The sequence below is a fragment of the Melospiza georgiana genome, chromosome 2 (genome assembly GCF_028018845.1).
Source record: "Melospiza georgiana isolate bMelGeo1 chromosome 2, bMelGeo1.pri, whole genome shotgun sequence".
In the NCBI taxonomy this organism is placed as follows: Eukaryota; Metazoa; Chordata; class Aves; order Passeriformes; family Passerellidae; genus Melospiza; species Melospiza georgiana.
Window position 1 is genome coordinate 4,311,778 of NC_080431.1, and position 15,305 is coordinate 4,327,082.

Consider the following 15,305-nt stretch of genomic DNA (forward strand, 5'->3'; position numbering starts at 1 on the left):
CTGCCCCGCCCGCCCATTGGCCGCTGCTGCCGTCAATCACACACACCCCCCGCGCCGCGCTCGCCCCGCCCGCGCCCTGCCCCGCTGCTCCAAGGTGATTGGACAAGAGAGCCATCAGTCAAGCCCAGATGACCTATGGACGCAGGGAACGCGCTGTCCCGCCCCCCAGCCGGGCGCGCCGCTGGCGCCCCCCCGCGGCCGGCCGGCGGTGCTGCGGAGGGCGCGGGCGCTGCGGGGCCGCTCCCGCCGGCGCATCCCGGGGGACACAGAAACGCTGGATCACAGGATCGCCGGGTCAGCGAGGCTGGGAAAGACCTGTGAGAGCATCCAGCCCAACCTAGGACCCAACGCCACCATAGCAACTTCACCACGGCACTGACTGCCACGTCCCGCCTTTCCTTAAGCACCTCTCCAGCACCTCCCTGGGTGGCCCATTCCAATGTCTCATCACCCTTTCTGTGAAGAAATTCCTCCAAATGTCCAACCTGAACCTCCCCTGGTGCAGCTTGAGGCCCTGCCCTCCTTGTCCTGTGGCTGAAAAGGCCAAACCCCACCTGGCCCCTTTCAGGTGGTAGTAGAGGGTAATAAGGTCATTCCTGAGCCTGCTTTTGTCCAGGCTGAACATCCCCTCAGCCGCTCCTCACGGGGCTGCCCCGAGCCCTGGCACTGCCCAACACTCACCCTGCAGTGCAGCAAGCTTGTCCAAGTGCCTTTGGAGGCACGGTACCAACCCTTCCAGCTGGCACTGAACCTGTCTGGAGCATCACTGAGAGGCACAAAGGTGACAGTCACTCCAGGGGAGCTGTGCTTCCCGTGGCCAAGAACAGCCAGGAGCTGTGGGGGGACTGTGGCCCCTAAGGACCACAGCGGTTTCATCATGCATGCTTTCCCAACCATGCATTTTAAAGAAGTTGCACAAGCTGAGTCATATCTCAGGGCTGTTGCTCACTGCATCCCTGAGCTCCACAAGCCTGGGGGGTGCTCTGCTCATCCCAGGGCTCCATGGATGCTGGTCCTCACCCAGATCCCTGTGCCACCAGTTTCTCTGCCGCTCCCTGGACACCTCATCACGTCTGCAGGTGAAAGAGGCCACAGGAGAAGTCACTCTGTGCCATGCTGAGCTGTGACAAAGCAAGCCTGCAAAAACACAGGCAGATTATTTCCTTTCCAGCTGTGATGCCAGACACCACCTTAATATTCTCGTGGGGTTTAAAATGTAACAGCTTGTGCATCCATTATTTATACCCTAAGGGAAAGCTCTGGAGCACATTCCTCATCTAACTGTTGTAGGTGTTTTCCAGAAACCCAGCCTAGCAGAAATCCAGGGCACCTCTTGGGAATAAATATCAACAGCACAGGCAACTCTTTGTGTTACAGGGAAATATCACCTTGTTTGGCTGGCACCTCATTTGACTTCCCTGGTGGGTGGGTCTTCAGCCAATTCATCAATACCCTGCTTTCCAAATGGGGCAGAAACTGATAGGCAGTGATAACATTTTCATTCCAAGCCCTTTTTCCTCAATCCTTCCTCTGAGCTCCTCCTTTCCATGGAATCTCCACCCAGCCTAACTGCTCTCCTGGGAGGCTGGAAGTGCTCTTACCAGCCTGGAAGCACCTCAGTATCAGAGATCCCTGCTCACCTCCAGCTCCTTCAGTACTGCACAGTTTAAAACTGTTCACTCCTCTGAAGAGGCCAAGCTTCACCCTTCTGGGTAATTTTGCAAGATAGTAAACCTAAAAAAAAAAAAATTTTTAAAAATTGCATTTTTCTTATTCTCAAATTGACTGTCCTTCACAGAGCTCACATGTTCCCTTTTTGTGTCCTAAACCTGATTTGGCCACACACAGCCCTCACCTACCCTGTCCCTTCCCTGAGAGAGCTGGGATCACATTGCTGCAGGAGCAGCCCTGACTTCCCTGTTTGTTGTGCAGTAACACAGGTGTTCAGTACACAGAACACCTGGGACAATATCTGGTCTACTTACAGCAGAAAATTCTTTATCCAGATAGATATTATCAAATCATTCTCTTCTGCTACTTCCAGAGAGGAAACAGGGTGCTGGGACAACTTAATTTGTCCCAGGGAACATATATTGCCTCTTCTTCCTTCTTGCTGTGTATGTTAGAAATTCAAACCTTTGTTAGCCTTATTAACCTTTGTTTTGGAGAGGTTTCTAGTAGCTTAGAGGATTTAGGTGTTTAAAAAAAGAGGTAATAATTTGTAGGAGGAGGAAAAGAAAATTTTAGACTGATTTTACATTTTTAATGGTTTTGACTGTTTTTTCTTTAGCCTGCATCTCTGTATGTCCTAGAGGAATTGTACAGTGTACACTGTTTAGTGTGCAAAGATATGCACTCCTGCAAAAAATATCCCACCCAACACACTCACTTTGAATTAGTAATAGAAGAACATGAGAGAAAAAGGGGAAAAACCAGGCTCTATTTGTACAAGAAAGCATTTTGTGTCCCTCACAGCAATATTTTTTCTTCTGCAAGTTGGGAGAAACTGTGACTAGCAGATAATGCCACATTCATGTTTACTTTGGTTAAACAGAAACACAGGGTTTTTTCCAAAACTCAAGAGCTGGCAGCAGCACAGTTATTGCATACAGACTTTGAAGAGTTTGGAAACTATTTTTCACAGAGTCAGTGCTGTTGAGGCTGGAAGGGACCTCTGGAGATCACCCAGCCCAACCCCTCTGCCAAGGCAGGGTCACCTTGAGCAGATTGCACAAGGAAATGTCCAGGTGGGGTTTCAATATCTCCAGAGAGGGAGAATCCATGACCTCTCTGGGCAGCCGTTCCAGTGCTCTGGCCCATTAGCACAAAGAAGTTCTACCTCATGTTGAGTGGAACTTTTTGTGATTTAATTTGTGGCCACTGCTCCTCATCCTGGCACTGGCACCACAGAAAAGGGCCTGGCACCATCCTCTTGCCACTCACCCTTGAGATATTTATGAATATTGACAAGATCCCCTCTCAGTCTTATCTTCAACAAGTTGACTTTTTTCATATTTTGATTGGGAAGAATGTCTTGGATCACCCACTATGCAAGGATAAGTGTTCTCAGGAAAACTTAGGATGGAAAAGGACGGGATTGATGAGCTATTGCAGTGCTGAATAGATGCTAAGGAGCAATTTCAGTCATGATAACCTTTCCTGATAACCTTGATACGTAAGAAAGCACATAAAATAGAAGCAATTTGTCTTCCTGTCTCTTCCTCGTACCTTTTCCCAAGCTTCTTGGAATATATTGGACTGTAGGCAAAATGAGTTTAGAGGTTGTTACTGTAGAGAGGCAAAGGCCAAGGTAACAGTGACCTCCACCCTGGCCAACATCAGCGTGCCTAGACTCTCTGTTTAAACAGCTCTGCATAAAATCATCATCTGTAAGTTAGGAAAGTAACGTTACCTCTACCGGGCTGTGGTGCAGTTTGAAATGATGGAAATGAACCACGGATTTCCCCTCGCCGCGCTGGGGTTTGTGGCCTGGCTGCCGCGGTCCGTGGCTCGCCGCCTACGAGCGGCTTTCACAGCCACAGGGAGACGGGGCTGCCCCTCAGGGGCCCGGGGAGCGCCGGGAAGCGGCTGTGCCCCCTCAGGGACCGGGAGCACGGCGGGATTGGGACAGGCCAGAGCTATAGCCGGAGGGAAGCGGCTGTGCCCCCTCAGGGACCGGGAGCACGGCGGGATTGGGACAGGCCAGAGCTATAGCCGGAGGGAAGCGGCTGTGCCCCCTCAGGGACCGGGAGCACTGCAGGAGTTGGGACAGGCTAGAGCTACAGCCGGAGGGAAGCGGCTGTGCCCCCTCAGCGACCGGGAGCACTGCAGGAGTTGGGACAGGCCAGAGCTATAGCCAGAGGGAAGCGGCTGTGCCCCCTCAGGAACCAGGAGCAGCGCGGGAATTGGGACGGGCCGGAACTGTCCTGGACAGGGGCTGCGCGGCGCCACGCCATCGCAGCGTTCCTCTACAGGGCACAGAATATCTTTCCCATAGCGGCTCGTTGGTCTAGGGGTATGATTCTCGCTTAGGGTGCGAGAGGTCCCGGGTTCAAATCCCGGACGAGCCCAAGTGTTTTTCTTTTTCTTTTAATCTTCTCCGCAGCAGCGGCGGCTCCCGCCCACGGCGAAGGGGCACGGAGGGGACTGACAACGACACCCACTCGTTCTTTTTTAGCGCAAGAAAAACTTTAAAGAACTCACCAAGGACCGGCCGCTCCTCCTCGTCTGGCACCGGGCGTCGCTACTCCAGTTTTTCTCAGGCAGACCCCGCATTCCTCCTCACGGAGCCAGCGCTGCGGGGCCGCTCCTCGCCCTTCAGGCTCGGCTCACCGTACCGGCTCGAGCGCCGTCCCCGCGCCCCCGGTCCCGCTCGTGGCGGCCCCGAGGCGCAAAAGCGCAGGAGGGCCCGGGGCAGCAAAATATAGGAAGGGTGCTTGTGCATCCCCTTCCCGGCGGGCTCGTCCGGGATTTGAACCCGGGACCTCTCGCACCCGAAGCGAGAATCATACCCCTAGACCAACGAGCCGCTCTGTTGAAGCTCTCCCAGCTCAGCACTTCACTGCCATCCCGCCTCCTCCCGCCCAGGCCGCCTGCGTCAGCGTTAGCGTGGGTCGGTCCTTGCCGACCACCGCCGGCGGCTTTTCCCAGCGCTCCGGAGCACACTGCTGCTCTCCCGAACTGCGGGGGCCGCGGCCGTTTCTCCCTGCTCGCCCTCTCCGTCACCTTTCCCAGGGTAATCCCTGGCATCGCCCTCCCCCTACGGACCCTACGGCTCCGCTCGTTAGCGACGCGTGCCCGCGGGGGGGGCAGCGGCCCGCGCGGCGCTCCGCCGCTTTCCCCCGCGCACATCCCGCTCCGCGCTCATCCGAGGGGCGCAGGAACAACGCAGCCTTCCCATTCCCATTCCCCTCCCCCCTTCCACTCCCATTCCCGCTCCCGTTCCACGCGCGGTGGCGCTGGAAGCCGGGCGACTTCCTTCCCAGGGGAGGCGGAGGAATGGGACAACCCAACGCCCCCAATCCCCCCCGCCCCCAGCGGTTTGGTTCGTGCCGGGCCGCGCCTGCGCTTCGCCCCCTGGCGGCGCGGAGGGGTCGCACCGGGTGGGTCCCCCCGCGTGTCCCGGGGCGCTCGGAGCGTCCCGGGCTGATCCACGGGCGGGACAGGCGCCCACGGGAGCCGCCAGCGCCACCCTGGGGCTCTGAGCACACAGCACGCTCCTGGCTTGAATCCCGCGTGTCCCTGATGTGCTCTGTCCTGCTAATGCTTCCTGACATCCTCGTGTTTCCACGCCTCTGCATTCCAGACTTTTGAAAAAAGTCCTACTCCTCCCTGTTCTTCAGTAGTTGCTCTCTCATATTAAATTTAAATTTTGAAGTCCTAATGCCAGTGGAAATCTCACCCCTTTTTTTGCCTGCTGCTACCAGTTCTGTCCATTCTTCCTCAGGCTTCTTCATTTCTCCAGGAGGAAAAAAACCACAGAGATTTTTGTTTTGCTTTGGTTTTATTCCACCATTTATTTATTCCGTTTCTCCCTCAGTTTCCATTCCCGTGCTCGGGACACACACACACGTTCTCTGCACAGGCACACATGTATCTCTATGTCCAGTAAGGCACAACCACTCACATCCACTGTGCTGACAGAGGGAACAGGGGCAGCCAGCCATTGCAGCCTGCCTGGAATACAAGCTACAGCAAGCAGATTAAAATGGATTCAAAGCCAACAGGGCTCCACAGCATGGCTCAAAAGGGTGTGGAGGTCGTGTCTGCCACCCAGCCCATGATAATTGAGGTCCCAGTAAGTGTGACCTCAGTCCACGTCACAGTATGGACATTTTCTGTGTGGCCAACGCAGCTCCAGGCACTGCTGTCAGGAAACTGGTCAAGCAAGGGTCTGACATCCACCTTCCCCCAAATATCCTCCAGATTTAAACTGTAGTGACTGCCAGCCCATGACTTTCAGTAGCCCAAGAGTGAATACAAATCTAGTACAGGGCATAAATACTTTGGGGGGACTGACTGCCTGAGCTTCACCAATTCAGCCAGGCAATGCCACTGGAAATTCAGCCAGCTAAGACTTCTTCTTTGACCTGCACACAATGAACTGGCTGGTTCCAGGAAGCTGGGATGCTTTCTGTAATGACTGGCTCTTGGTGTGTACGAGAAGTTTCAAAACAGACTGGGTAGGGTTTGGAAGTGAGAAAGACTGAGGGACAAGCAGCCCTTCTAAATCTGGACTGGAGCCCAGAGCCAGATAAGAGAACCTGCCCTATTGACCTACTCAGCATGTCTCTTCATTGCATACAATCTGCTGCTTGTCATTTTCCACCACACTAAAAGCACCCCAAAGCTGAAGCACACAGGACCTACCAGCCTACCACAGGTGGCTGTTTCACAGATCAGCCCACTTCAAAGGGATTTTATTTTTATATTTTATATTTATATATTTTTATGACCAATGTTCTAGGAGTTTTCCTTGTATCAGGGTTCACATTGTCTGCCATACAACACATATGGAGAAACAGTTATGTTTCCAATTGTTAAAACATTATTTACTGAAGTTTTAAAACCCAAAGAAGCTACCAAAAAGGCACTGTACATGTATGTATGTATGTAACTGATGAACTTCATCCAAGACCACTGCAGGGGAGAAGAAAAAGACATTTTGGAGCAGGATGAAGAAGCAGAAGGACTGTGAGTGGTGGTGGCTGTTGTCTCCAGGACAGTGGGTATCAGGTCCCCAAATATCACCAAGGAACTCCAGCCAACACCTGAGTTTTGAACCCTGAGGAGATGGCAAACAGCCTCCTGTCCCAGCTGTCCCACAACATGATGGTGCCAAGCAGAGAGCCAGAGAGTGGCCACTCAGCTCTGTGATGAGTCTGGACCTCAGGGGACTTCTGCATTCTGCTCCTCTCCTGCCACTGAAGGTTTTCCAGTACCTTCCATCTCGATTGGGTTGGATGGCTCCTATGCACATGTTAAGTCTCCTCTGCCCTGACTGGGTGTGTCCTTTTGAGAGGGGAAAATAAGTAAGGAAATAATGCAAAATAATCCTGGGTCTAAGCAAAGACAGTGCTGGGGAGTGCTGGGGGTGCTTTGGTGGTTGCTGTGCTAGGAGGCAAAGGTGAGCTGCAGCCTGACCATGGGAATCCTTCCTTCAGCTGCTCCTGGCCAAACCAAGGAAGCATTTGAAGAGGAGGTGGTTGAGGTGGGACAAGACACATCCTCAGGCATCTGTGGCTATGTCATCAGTGGTTACAGAACACAAAGGAGGAGCATGGAACAAGGCCTGCTTCAGCCAGGGGAAATCCTCTTTTATTGCAGTGGCAAAGGGCCATGCTTGCATGCTTTCAGAGCTGATCATGAAACTGGGGTGCCCTGGGTTTGCTGGCAGAGCTAACAAGCTAAACACATAAGCAATATGTGTATATATATATATATGTACACATGTGTACATACATGTGCACACATATAAATATTTATATGTAAGGAGTCATACTGATATAGTGTATACATGGCTACTGCTGGGGAAATGTGCATTTTACTGCAAGTACTTTCAGATTGCTTTCAAAACAGCAATGCAGGAGGGTGCCTGGTGAGCAGAGCCTCTCCATTACACTGAATGCACAATCAGCTTTGCTTCTTTCCCATCCTCTCTGTAACACCACCCAGGAGAGCTGCTTGTTTTGAGAACCCTGCTTCACAGTCTCTGCACGCCTGAGATCTGAGGCTTTGACATGTGGGGAGCAGCAAAATCATTGTTGTGTTCTGTCACAGTTGCCATTTCTGCTAACAGCAAAACCCTCAGGGGCCTCAGGAGCCACCACCACGCTGGCCCATCTTACCTGTGTGTCACAGCTGTGCTGTGCCCTGCTCCTGTGTGACAGGCACTGAAGGCTCACTGGCAGTCCCTGATCCCACTGCATCCTGCAGTGGCTCAGGTGCCAGCGCTGTTTCCTCAGTGTCTGATGTTCTCTGTGTGTCTGTGCTCTCACTGCTCTCCTTTGTTTCAGCTTCAGCTTCCTCCTTGTCTCCCTTTCCTTGTTCACAGGCAGTGCTTTGCTGCTCTTCTCCCTGGGGACTGTCACTCATCTCATTGTTTCCAGAGGGAGGCTGAGGAGAGTTCTCTCCTGGGCCATCATGACACACTTCCTCCTCCTTTGTACTCCCTGTGTTATTCTTGCAAGGAGTAATTTCCTCTGCCTGCTTTTCCCCTTTTTCCCCATCTTCTGATCTACTGGATCCTCTCCTTGATGGAGGCTTCTCACCAGACTCTGCCTGTTTCTTCTGCTCTTTGCTCCCTTTTTCTTCCTCCTCTGATCTGCTGGATCCCGTCCTTGAGGCTGGCTTCTCATCAGACCCTGCCCGTTCCTTTTGCTCTTTGCTCCCCGTTTCCACCTCCTCTGTCTTGCCATTGGGCCCAAAGACCTCATCTTCCCTGGCACCATTTTCTGGAGAGGACAAGCTGACCCCCAGATCTTCCCCATCTCCGTACTCGGACAGAGACCTCCGGAACCTTCGGGAAGGGGGCCGGCGCTTTATGGATCCTCGCGTCCGCACCTGGGGCAGGGAAAGCAGACAGCAAGGCAGTCAGGAGAGGGGAATGGAAAGCACGACTGCACAACACAGGAAAATGCCACTGGATGCACCAGTTGAAATGAGGCAGATGAGGCAGGTTGGGGAAGGAGTCTGTACTCCAGCTGGTGATGGTCAATGCAGGTTAGAGCTCCTCACTTAAGTGCTGAGCGCTCTGGTGACACCTGAGAAACTGAGAAACTCTGTGTGGCTCTCCCAACTGAGCCTCAGCCACCTCAGACATTGGCTGGCACCTGCTCACAGCAGCCCCTGGCACCAGCCCCCCCATTATTGCCCAGCTGAGGTGACTGGGTCCTGCCCCTCCTTCCCTTCCTTCCCACACACTGGCAGAGAGGAGCCTCCACACAGCTACACTGAAACGCTCTTTGGAACCTGCTGCACAAATCTTCTCTCTTGGCCACACTCTTACAGCAGGACTGAGGGCTCAGCCTCCTCTTCCTCCTCATGCCCAAGCAATAAGCAAGCCTTGTGGAATGGAGAAGTCCCAGCACGTATCCCCTACCTTGTTGTAGAACTGCAGCTGCGTGCTCTCTGGGGGCTGATCAAAGCTGACTGGCGTCTCGCTGGGCTGGCACTGGGTCCCTGGGCTGGTGGGTGTTGTGGGAGGTGTGCTGAACGGAGAAACCAGGACTTTCACCCCAGGGCTTTTGGGAGACACTCCCGGCAGCAGAGCAGCTGGAGCAAAAGCCAGATTGGCCTGCAATGAAAAACGCCCGTCAGGGGCATGCGGGGCAGCAGCGTGTGCTACACACGACAGCCACACAGGGGAACCCCTGCCCTGCCACAGCTCTCAGCTGTCACAAGCCACAGACCTCCTGGCTCTGGCTTCCTCCTGGTGACACTGTCAACAAACAAGCCTGGGCAGAGAAGTTATGACTGGACATTTGTCTTTCCCTGGCAGCTGCAACTCGGGACATGTTCTTTTGTCATCCTGAGGCCTTTTGGGATTTTCCAGTGACCCAGCCAATACACCACAGTGCAGTGGCTGAGCTGGCAGAAAATCTGAACAAGCAGCCAGCAATGGTTCAAGATTTAAACCTTCCTGCATGTGCCCAAGAGGAGCTTGCATTTTCCAGCCTGATCTTGCAGACTGACCTGTGCAGCTGTGAGAAGATCATGGAAAGCAGCGAGCTTGTGATTAACTGTGGCAAAACACTTCCTGCTGGCCTCTCACTGGGAAGCTCCCCCAGGCAAATGTCCTTGGGGGCATCAGGAGGGACAGTGCTATGAATAGGCTCAGGTTGTGTCAGGGTGGCCAGGAGGCTCTGGAGTGACACATGCTGCTGGGACAGGCGGCTGGCAGGGGCAGGGCACTCTGTCTTCAGGCCATCGAGTGCTGAGCTGCCCTCAGCAGCACAGATCAGGCACCAGAGAAGCAAAAAAAGGGCAGGAAGTGCTGGGTGTGCTGTGTGTAGCTGCAGGAATCCAGAGGAGGGAAGTGCAGTGCAGAGCTCCCAGGCACACACAGGGGACAGCCAGAGCCTGGAGCACACACCCCACTGCCAGGATTGTCACTGCATGGAGCACAGACCCCACTGCCAGGATTGTCACTGCCTGGAGCACACACCCCACTGCCAGGATTGTCACTGCCTGGAGCACACACCCCACTGCCAGGATTGTCACTGCCTGGAGCACACACCCCACTGCCAGGATTGTCACTGCCTGGAGCACAGGCCCCACTGCCAGGATTGTCACTGCCTGGAGCACACACCCCACTGCCAGGATTGTCACTGCCTGGAGCACACACCCCCACTGCCAGGATTGTCACTGCATGGAGCTCACACCCCACTGCCAGGATTGTACTGCCTGGAGCACAGGCCCCACTGCCAGGATTGTCACTGCCTGGAGCACAGGCCCCACTGCCAGGATTGTCACTGCATGGAGCACACACCCCACTGCCAGGATTGTCACTGCCTGGAGCACAGGCCCCACTGCCAGGATTGTCACTGCCTGGAGCACAGGCCCCACTGCCAGGATTGTCACTGCCTGGAGCACACACCCCACTGCCAGGATTGTCACTGCCTGGAGCACACACCCCACTGCCAGGATTGTCACTGCCTGAAGCACAGGCCCCACTGCCAGGATTGTCACTGCCTGGAGCACAGGCCCCACTGCCAGGATTGTCACTGCCTGGAGCACACACCCCACTGCCAGGATTGTCACTGCCTGGAGCACAGGCCCCACTGCAGGATTGTCACTGCCTGGAGCACACACCCCACTGCCAGGATTGTCACTGCATGGAGCACACGCCCCACTGCCAGGATTGTCACTGCCTGTGCTCGAGGCCAGCTCCCCAGTGGAGAGCAGGGGACTCAAGTGAGTGACACTGCTGTGAGGAAAGAGCTGGAGGAAGTCTCAGCCAGGGCTTCCCTCACTTTCTCTCAAGAGCTGCACCTAAACTGAGGCCCTGCCCCTGCTCAGGCAGAGCTGCTGCCATGCCCATGCCCAGCCATGTACTCCAAAATCCAAATGATCCTGATCCATGCACTGGCATGCTTATGGGCACACCTGGGGATCACTGGACTGCTTCTGGTGCCCAGTACCATTACCAGACCTGCTCTGCCTTCCCCTTTGTGTGTAGTGGGGCTGGATCCTCCCCAGTGAGGCCCTGTCACCCCTGGCTCCTGCATCCCCTTCTCCTCTGCAAGGGAAGGAGCTGTCAGCAGTGTAAATCAGTTTTAATCTGCTGGGGAAGCCATGTGGGCTCTGCCAGGACCTACCTGCAGCTTTTCAATCATGGGTGAACTTTTCACCTTGACCTTGGGAATGGGGCAGGCATTTGGCGACCGCTTCTGCAAAACAGAATAAAACAGAACATCACAGCGTGGTAGGTGGAAAAGAGGAAATATAATAAAGGCAGAAAACTTGGAAGAGATAAGCAGAAACTGCTTGTAAGGAAGCAAATGAAGCTTCATATAGTGCTCCAACACAAAAGTTTCTTTTTCTTCATTCCTGACCCCGTTCTCCTTTTGCTATCTAGTCATCCTAGGGCTAGATTTGTGAATCCCTCTTCTGGGCAAAAAGGGCTGCTTGCTGTCTGAAGTGTCTGAGTTAGGTGATGTGGGATGGCTCTGCTCCTACACTGCCTTCATTAAAGTATCTAGCCTGTGGCACAGTTTCTCCTGGTATTGTTTCAGGACCAGGCAGATTAAAATTCTACCTCTTAAACCCTTAATGTTGGCAAATATTGTGACATTTCTGTAATGGGAAAGACTTTCTGCCACCACTTGAGTAACCAAGTTAAAGGATATCCAATTAGTATAAGCAGGAAGGGCCTAAATGGCAGGAAAGGTAGAGCTATGAAAAGGCTGGAAGCAGGTTGAGAAAGAGAGAGCATTGCTTTGAGAAGGGGCATATTGCTTTTTTCAGAAAAGGAAGGAATCTAACATTTTAAAACTTAATGTTCCTTTGGCAGCAAGAGCCTGTAGCTCACAGATAAGAAGGACAAAGAACTACCTGCTTGTTAAGGGCAGGTGACAATGTGAAATTTGGTGGGTAGACCTCATACCCTGAAATACTGAAGGACAGAAGTGACCAAACAAGGCCTGAGGGTAAAATTTCATAAGTAGCAGCCAGCTTACTGAGACCTGTTCATTCCAGGGTCCTAAATATTCAGTAGGTATTGCCAACAAGCCCTCTCTTCACTCTGGATTAATTATTCTTTTTTCTTGAAGATGGAAAAATCTCATGAGCACAACTATTATCCTCATTATGCTCAACAAACAGCATGGGTGCTCCCTGTTCAAATCTAATAAATACCAGTGGTTCCTCAACAGTGGTAACTGGATGGATCCATCAGCAGCCAAAAGCACCAGGAATGGGCTGTGCATCCATGCAGGGAACAGCATGGGGCTGACTCTGGGTCAGGACATGTGTGAGAGCAGGGGCAGGTTTGCTGCTGCCTGATTGATGGCTCTGACTGCAGCCTGACCTCTCTGCCACCTCCAAGCTCGTGTCTCAGGAGAGAACAGGCTGCAGAGAGGAAAGACCTTGTCCCCCTCTTAAATTGATACTCACTTGCTCATCATTGTCACTTGTCTCAGTTTTGTGGGAATACAGGGGAAGGGAGCAGGGTGGTTTCCTCCGAGTTGGCTTATGTGGTGGTACCTAAGAGAAGAAAACAACCCACTCAGCAGCAGGGAAATCAGGTTTCTTAAAAAGGAAGTGAAATTCAAGCACCAAAGGGCATGCTGTGTGAGTGACCTGCCCATGAGGCAGGGCTCAAATGAGTCATCCAAAGGCAGCAAAAGATGGTATTGGCACATGGCTGTGCTTGTGGCATGTAGAGCCCAGTCCTAGTGTTGGAAGAGCAGTTTGTATCTTTTTCTTTGTGCAACACACACTCTGCTAAGCTGTGGAGGGTGGAGAAGCCTTCCCAGAAACTTTGCCTGCAAAGCATCCTCCTGGAAACCCCTTCACACTGGAGAGGTTGTTACTGTTCTCTTTCCTGTCATTACCAGGATTTCCTCTCACTGAGTCTCAGCTGCCTGGTTCAAGATTTCCTCCTTTATGTCTGATATATTTTGGGGCAAAAAGGAGAATTCTGACTTTTTCAGAATTATAGCCCATTCATTTCTCTTGAATGACATAAAGCAGTGCACAGGGACAAGGCCTCAGCTGCAACCTTAAATTTGACTAAGAAACAAATTCTCCAGAGGAGAAGGAGCAAGGCAACTTAATGGCAGGGACACTGATTCCTTCTGAATGTCCTTGGGCTCTCAGAACTAAGAGAGAGCTCCTTAGGAAGGAGGGATGCATAGCACATAACCATTGCTCTGCTCTTGCAGCCAAGCTGTCTCTATTTTTATGCCAGGCTTGTAGTCTCCTGCCAAGCTGTTAACACACTTTTCATGTGTTAAAAAAAATAATCCAAAATAACTGGCTAATATCTGTAACCTTGGATAATATCCACAATTAAATATTTGCATAATTTTGTTACCTTCTCACAGGCTGGTATGTGAAAAGTTGGATTATGGCATCTTTGCCCTCTCTACAGTTGGCTGCCTTGGAGGAGCTGTGGACCTGATGTCACTTGAATTCTGGAGGTGCTGCATCCAGCCATGCCACTGCTGCATCTCTAAGCAGTCCAGGGCAGCCCTGCCCTTATCCTGGTGTCATGCCAGGAAGCAAAAATGTGCCTTGTGAAAACCCCACCATTCTGCAACCATGAAATAATGCACTGTGCCACAGTGGATGTGTCAGAGGTTCCCTGGCTGACAGGATTCCCTTCTGCTGGCATGGGCCAAGCAAGGGTTAAAGACCATCCCTTGGGTCATTAATCTGAAGCCAGCTTGAGAAAGCTGGTGGGGAAGTGACAGATGGCTTGGAGAGAAAAGACAGGAAACTTTGTGCTCCCCTGTCTCTGGAGAAAATGAGTTTCTCTGCACTGTGAGGCCCCTCCACGCTGCCCTGGCTGGGGAGCAGCAGAGGTCTGCAGATAACACAGGAGAGGTCTGGGAACTTTCTGCCTTCTGAAGGGTGAGGGACTTAGTGCAAGTAAATCCCAAACCTTCAGAAGAGGAAATTACTGTAACGGGATGGACTGTGTGTGCTGGCAACTGGAGGGAAAAAAACAGAGCTTGGGAAAAGAGTGGCTATTCCCATCCTGAGAGTGCTTAACTCTGACAGATGATGGCATGCCAGCCTGCAGGGCAGAGGTCACCACTGCATCCAGCCAGGGACAGGAGGGTGACAGGGAGGATACCCTTAGGCCAGGCTGGGATCCAGAGCTGAGGGGCAGAAGGGAGCAGCTCAGTTTCAAAAGGTGCCTGAAAAGGGCCATCAGCAAACATCTATGCTTCTAAAAGAAAAAGGCACAGTGATACAGGAGGCTCTCTGAAAATGTCCTCCTTTCATAAATAACCCTGACTTTTCTTTTCTTCCTAAGAGAGGTATTCTAGTATTTTGCTTAGCTGGAGAAAGTCAGCGTGTGAGGCAGTGCTTGGCATAGTGGGATGTCATTAAAATGAAGTTCAGCATGATAGAGATAGGCACAGAGTCTGAAATATCACTGGGAAGAGGCAATGAAGGTGAGTAAAGAGGCAGCTTTCTCTCAGACCTACACAGCAGTAATAACCTGGAGGAAATTCCCTTTTGATGACATGCCACTGGCTGCTACACAGCATCATCTCTTGTTTGTGTCTTTTCCCATCAATATTGGCTATTGCATTATTCACTGCTGCTGCCTGCCCACAAAAGCAGCCCAAACAGGACATGCTTGCACTGCTGTCTGCTGCTGTTGGGCAAATCTGTGCACCTTACCAAGCTCTGCAATGTCCTGGTTAGTGTCTCTCCCAAGACAAAACACTCACCCACCAATCAGCAATGCACGGAAGATACAGCCCCAGCTTGCATTGCACAAGGAGATGAATCCTTTGTGCTGATCCAAAATCAGGGTGGATTCATGCTCAGATCACTGATGTTCCAGCAGGAAGAGACAAGTGATTAACTTCCCACTCATTTCCTGCTGGTGGCTGCAGAACACCTTACCTCTTTTCCAGGGATATTGGCTGCTTGCTCCTTGAACTTCCCTGCTAGCTGAGCCACCGAGGGTGATGCTGACTTGTCCACCTCTGAGTTGGTCTCTGCTGGCCTGTTCTGACAAACCAGGAACAACAAGTTGTGAGTGAAGGCTGCAAAAAGCAAGCCTGTGTATGTGTTACAAAGTTCAAGAGTAAGCAAGGACTTGAAGCAGAGTTTCTCACATC

General features: G+C 52.3%; 2 protein-coding genes and 2 non-coding genes across 5 annotated transcripts in view; 1 reads left to right on the top strand and 3 right to left on the bottom strand.

Annotated features, from left to right (window-relative positions):
* MPZL1 (myelin protein zero like 1) overlaps positions 1 to 4,275 on the bottom strand; it is a 39,638-nt gene extending 35,363 nt beyond the window's left edge. The window contains exons 1-2 of the mRNA XM_058019313.1: positions 4,204 to 4,275; positions 1,641 to 1,734 (exon numbers count right to left, since the gene is read on the bottom strand). Coding sequence (XP_057875296.1) covers positions 1,641 to 1,734; positions 4,204 to 4,275 — 166 coding nt within the window. The remainder of the gene's footprint in view (positions 1 to 1,640; positions 1,735 to 4,203) is intronic.
* Positions 3,999 to 4,070, top strand: TRNAP-AGG (transfer RNA proline (anticodon AGG)). The gene has a single exon. It is a non-coding gene; the product is annotated as a tRNA-Pro (tRNA).
* A 181-nt stretch (positions 4,276 to 4,456) lies between the features above and the next one.
* On the bottom strand, positions 4,457 to 4,528 carry TRNAP-CGG (transfer RNA proline (anticodon CGG)). Its single transcript has one exon. It is a non-coding gene; the product is annotated as a tRNA-Pro (tRNA).
* Positions 4,529 to 5,484: 956 nt separating this feature from the next.
* The window catches only part of RCSD1 (RCSD domain containing 1), a 30,405-nt gene continuing 20,584 nt past the window's right edge, over positions 5,485 to 15,305 (bottom strand). Inside the window, exons 2-6 of one of the 2 annotated variants that reach the window (XM_058045817.1) lie at positions 15,088 to 15,195; positions 12,616 to 12,705; positions 11,319 to 11,390; positions 9,101 to 9,295; positions 5,485 to 8,562 (exon numbers count right to left, since the gene is read on the bottom strand). In XM_058045817.1, the coding sequence (XP_057901800.1) occupies positions 7,855 to 8,562; positions 9,101 to 9,295; positions 11,319 to 11,390; positions 12,616 to 12,705; positions 15,088 to 15,195 (1,173 nt within the window). In that variant the 3' untranslated portion in view covers positions 5,485 to 7,854. The remainder of the gene's footprint in view (positions 8,563 to 9,100; positions 9,296 to 11,318; positions 11,391 to 12,615; positions 12,706 to 15,087; positions 15,196 to 15,305) is intronic. The other variant, XM_058045818.1, reaches the window with a different exon arrangement.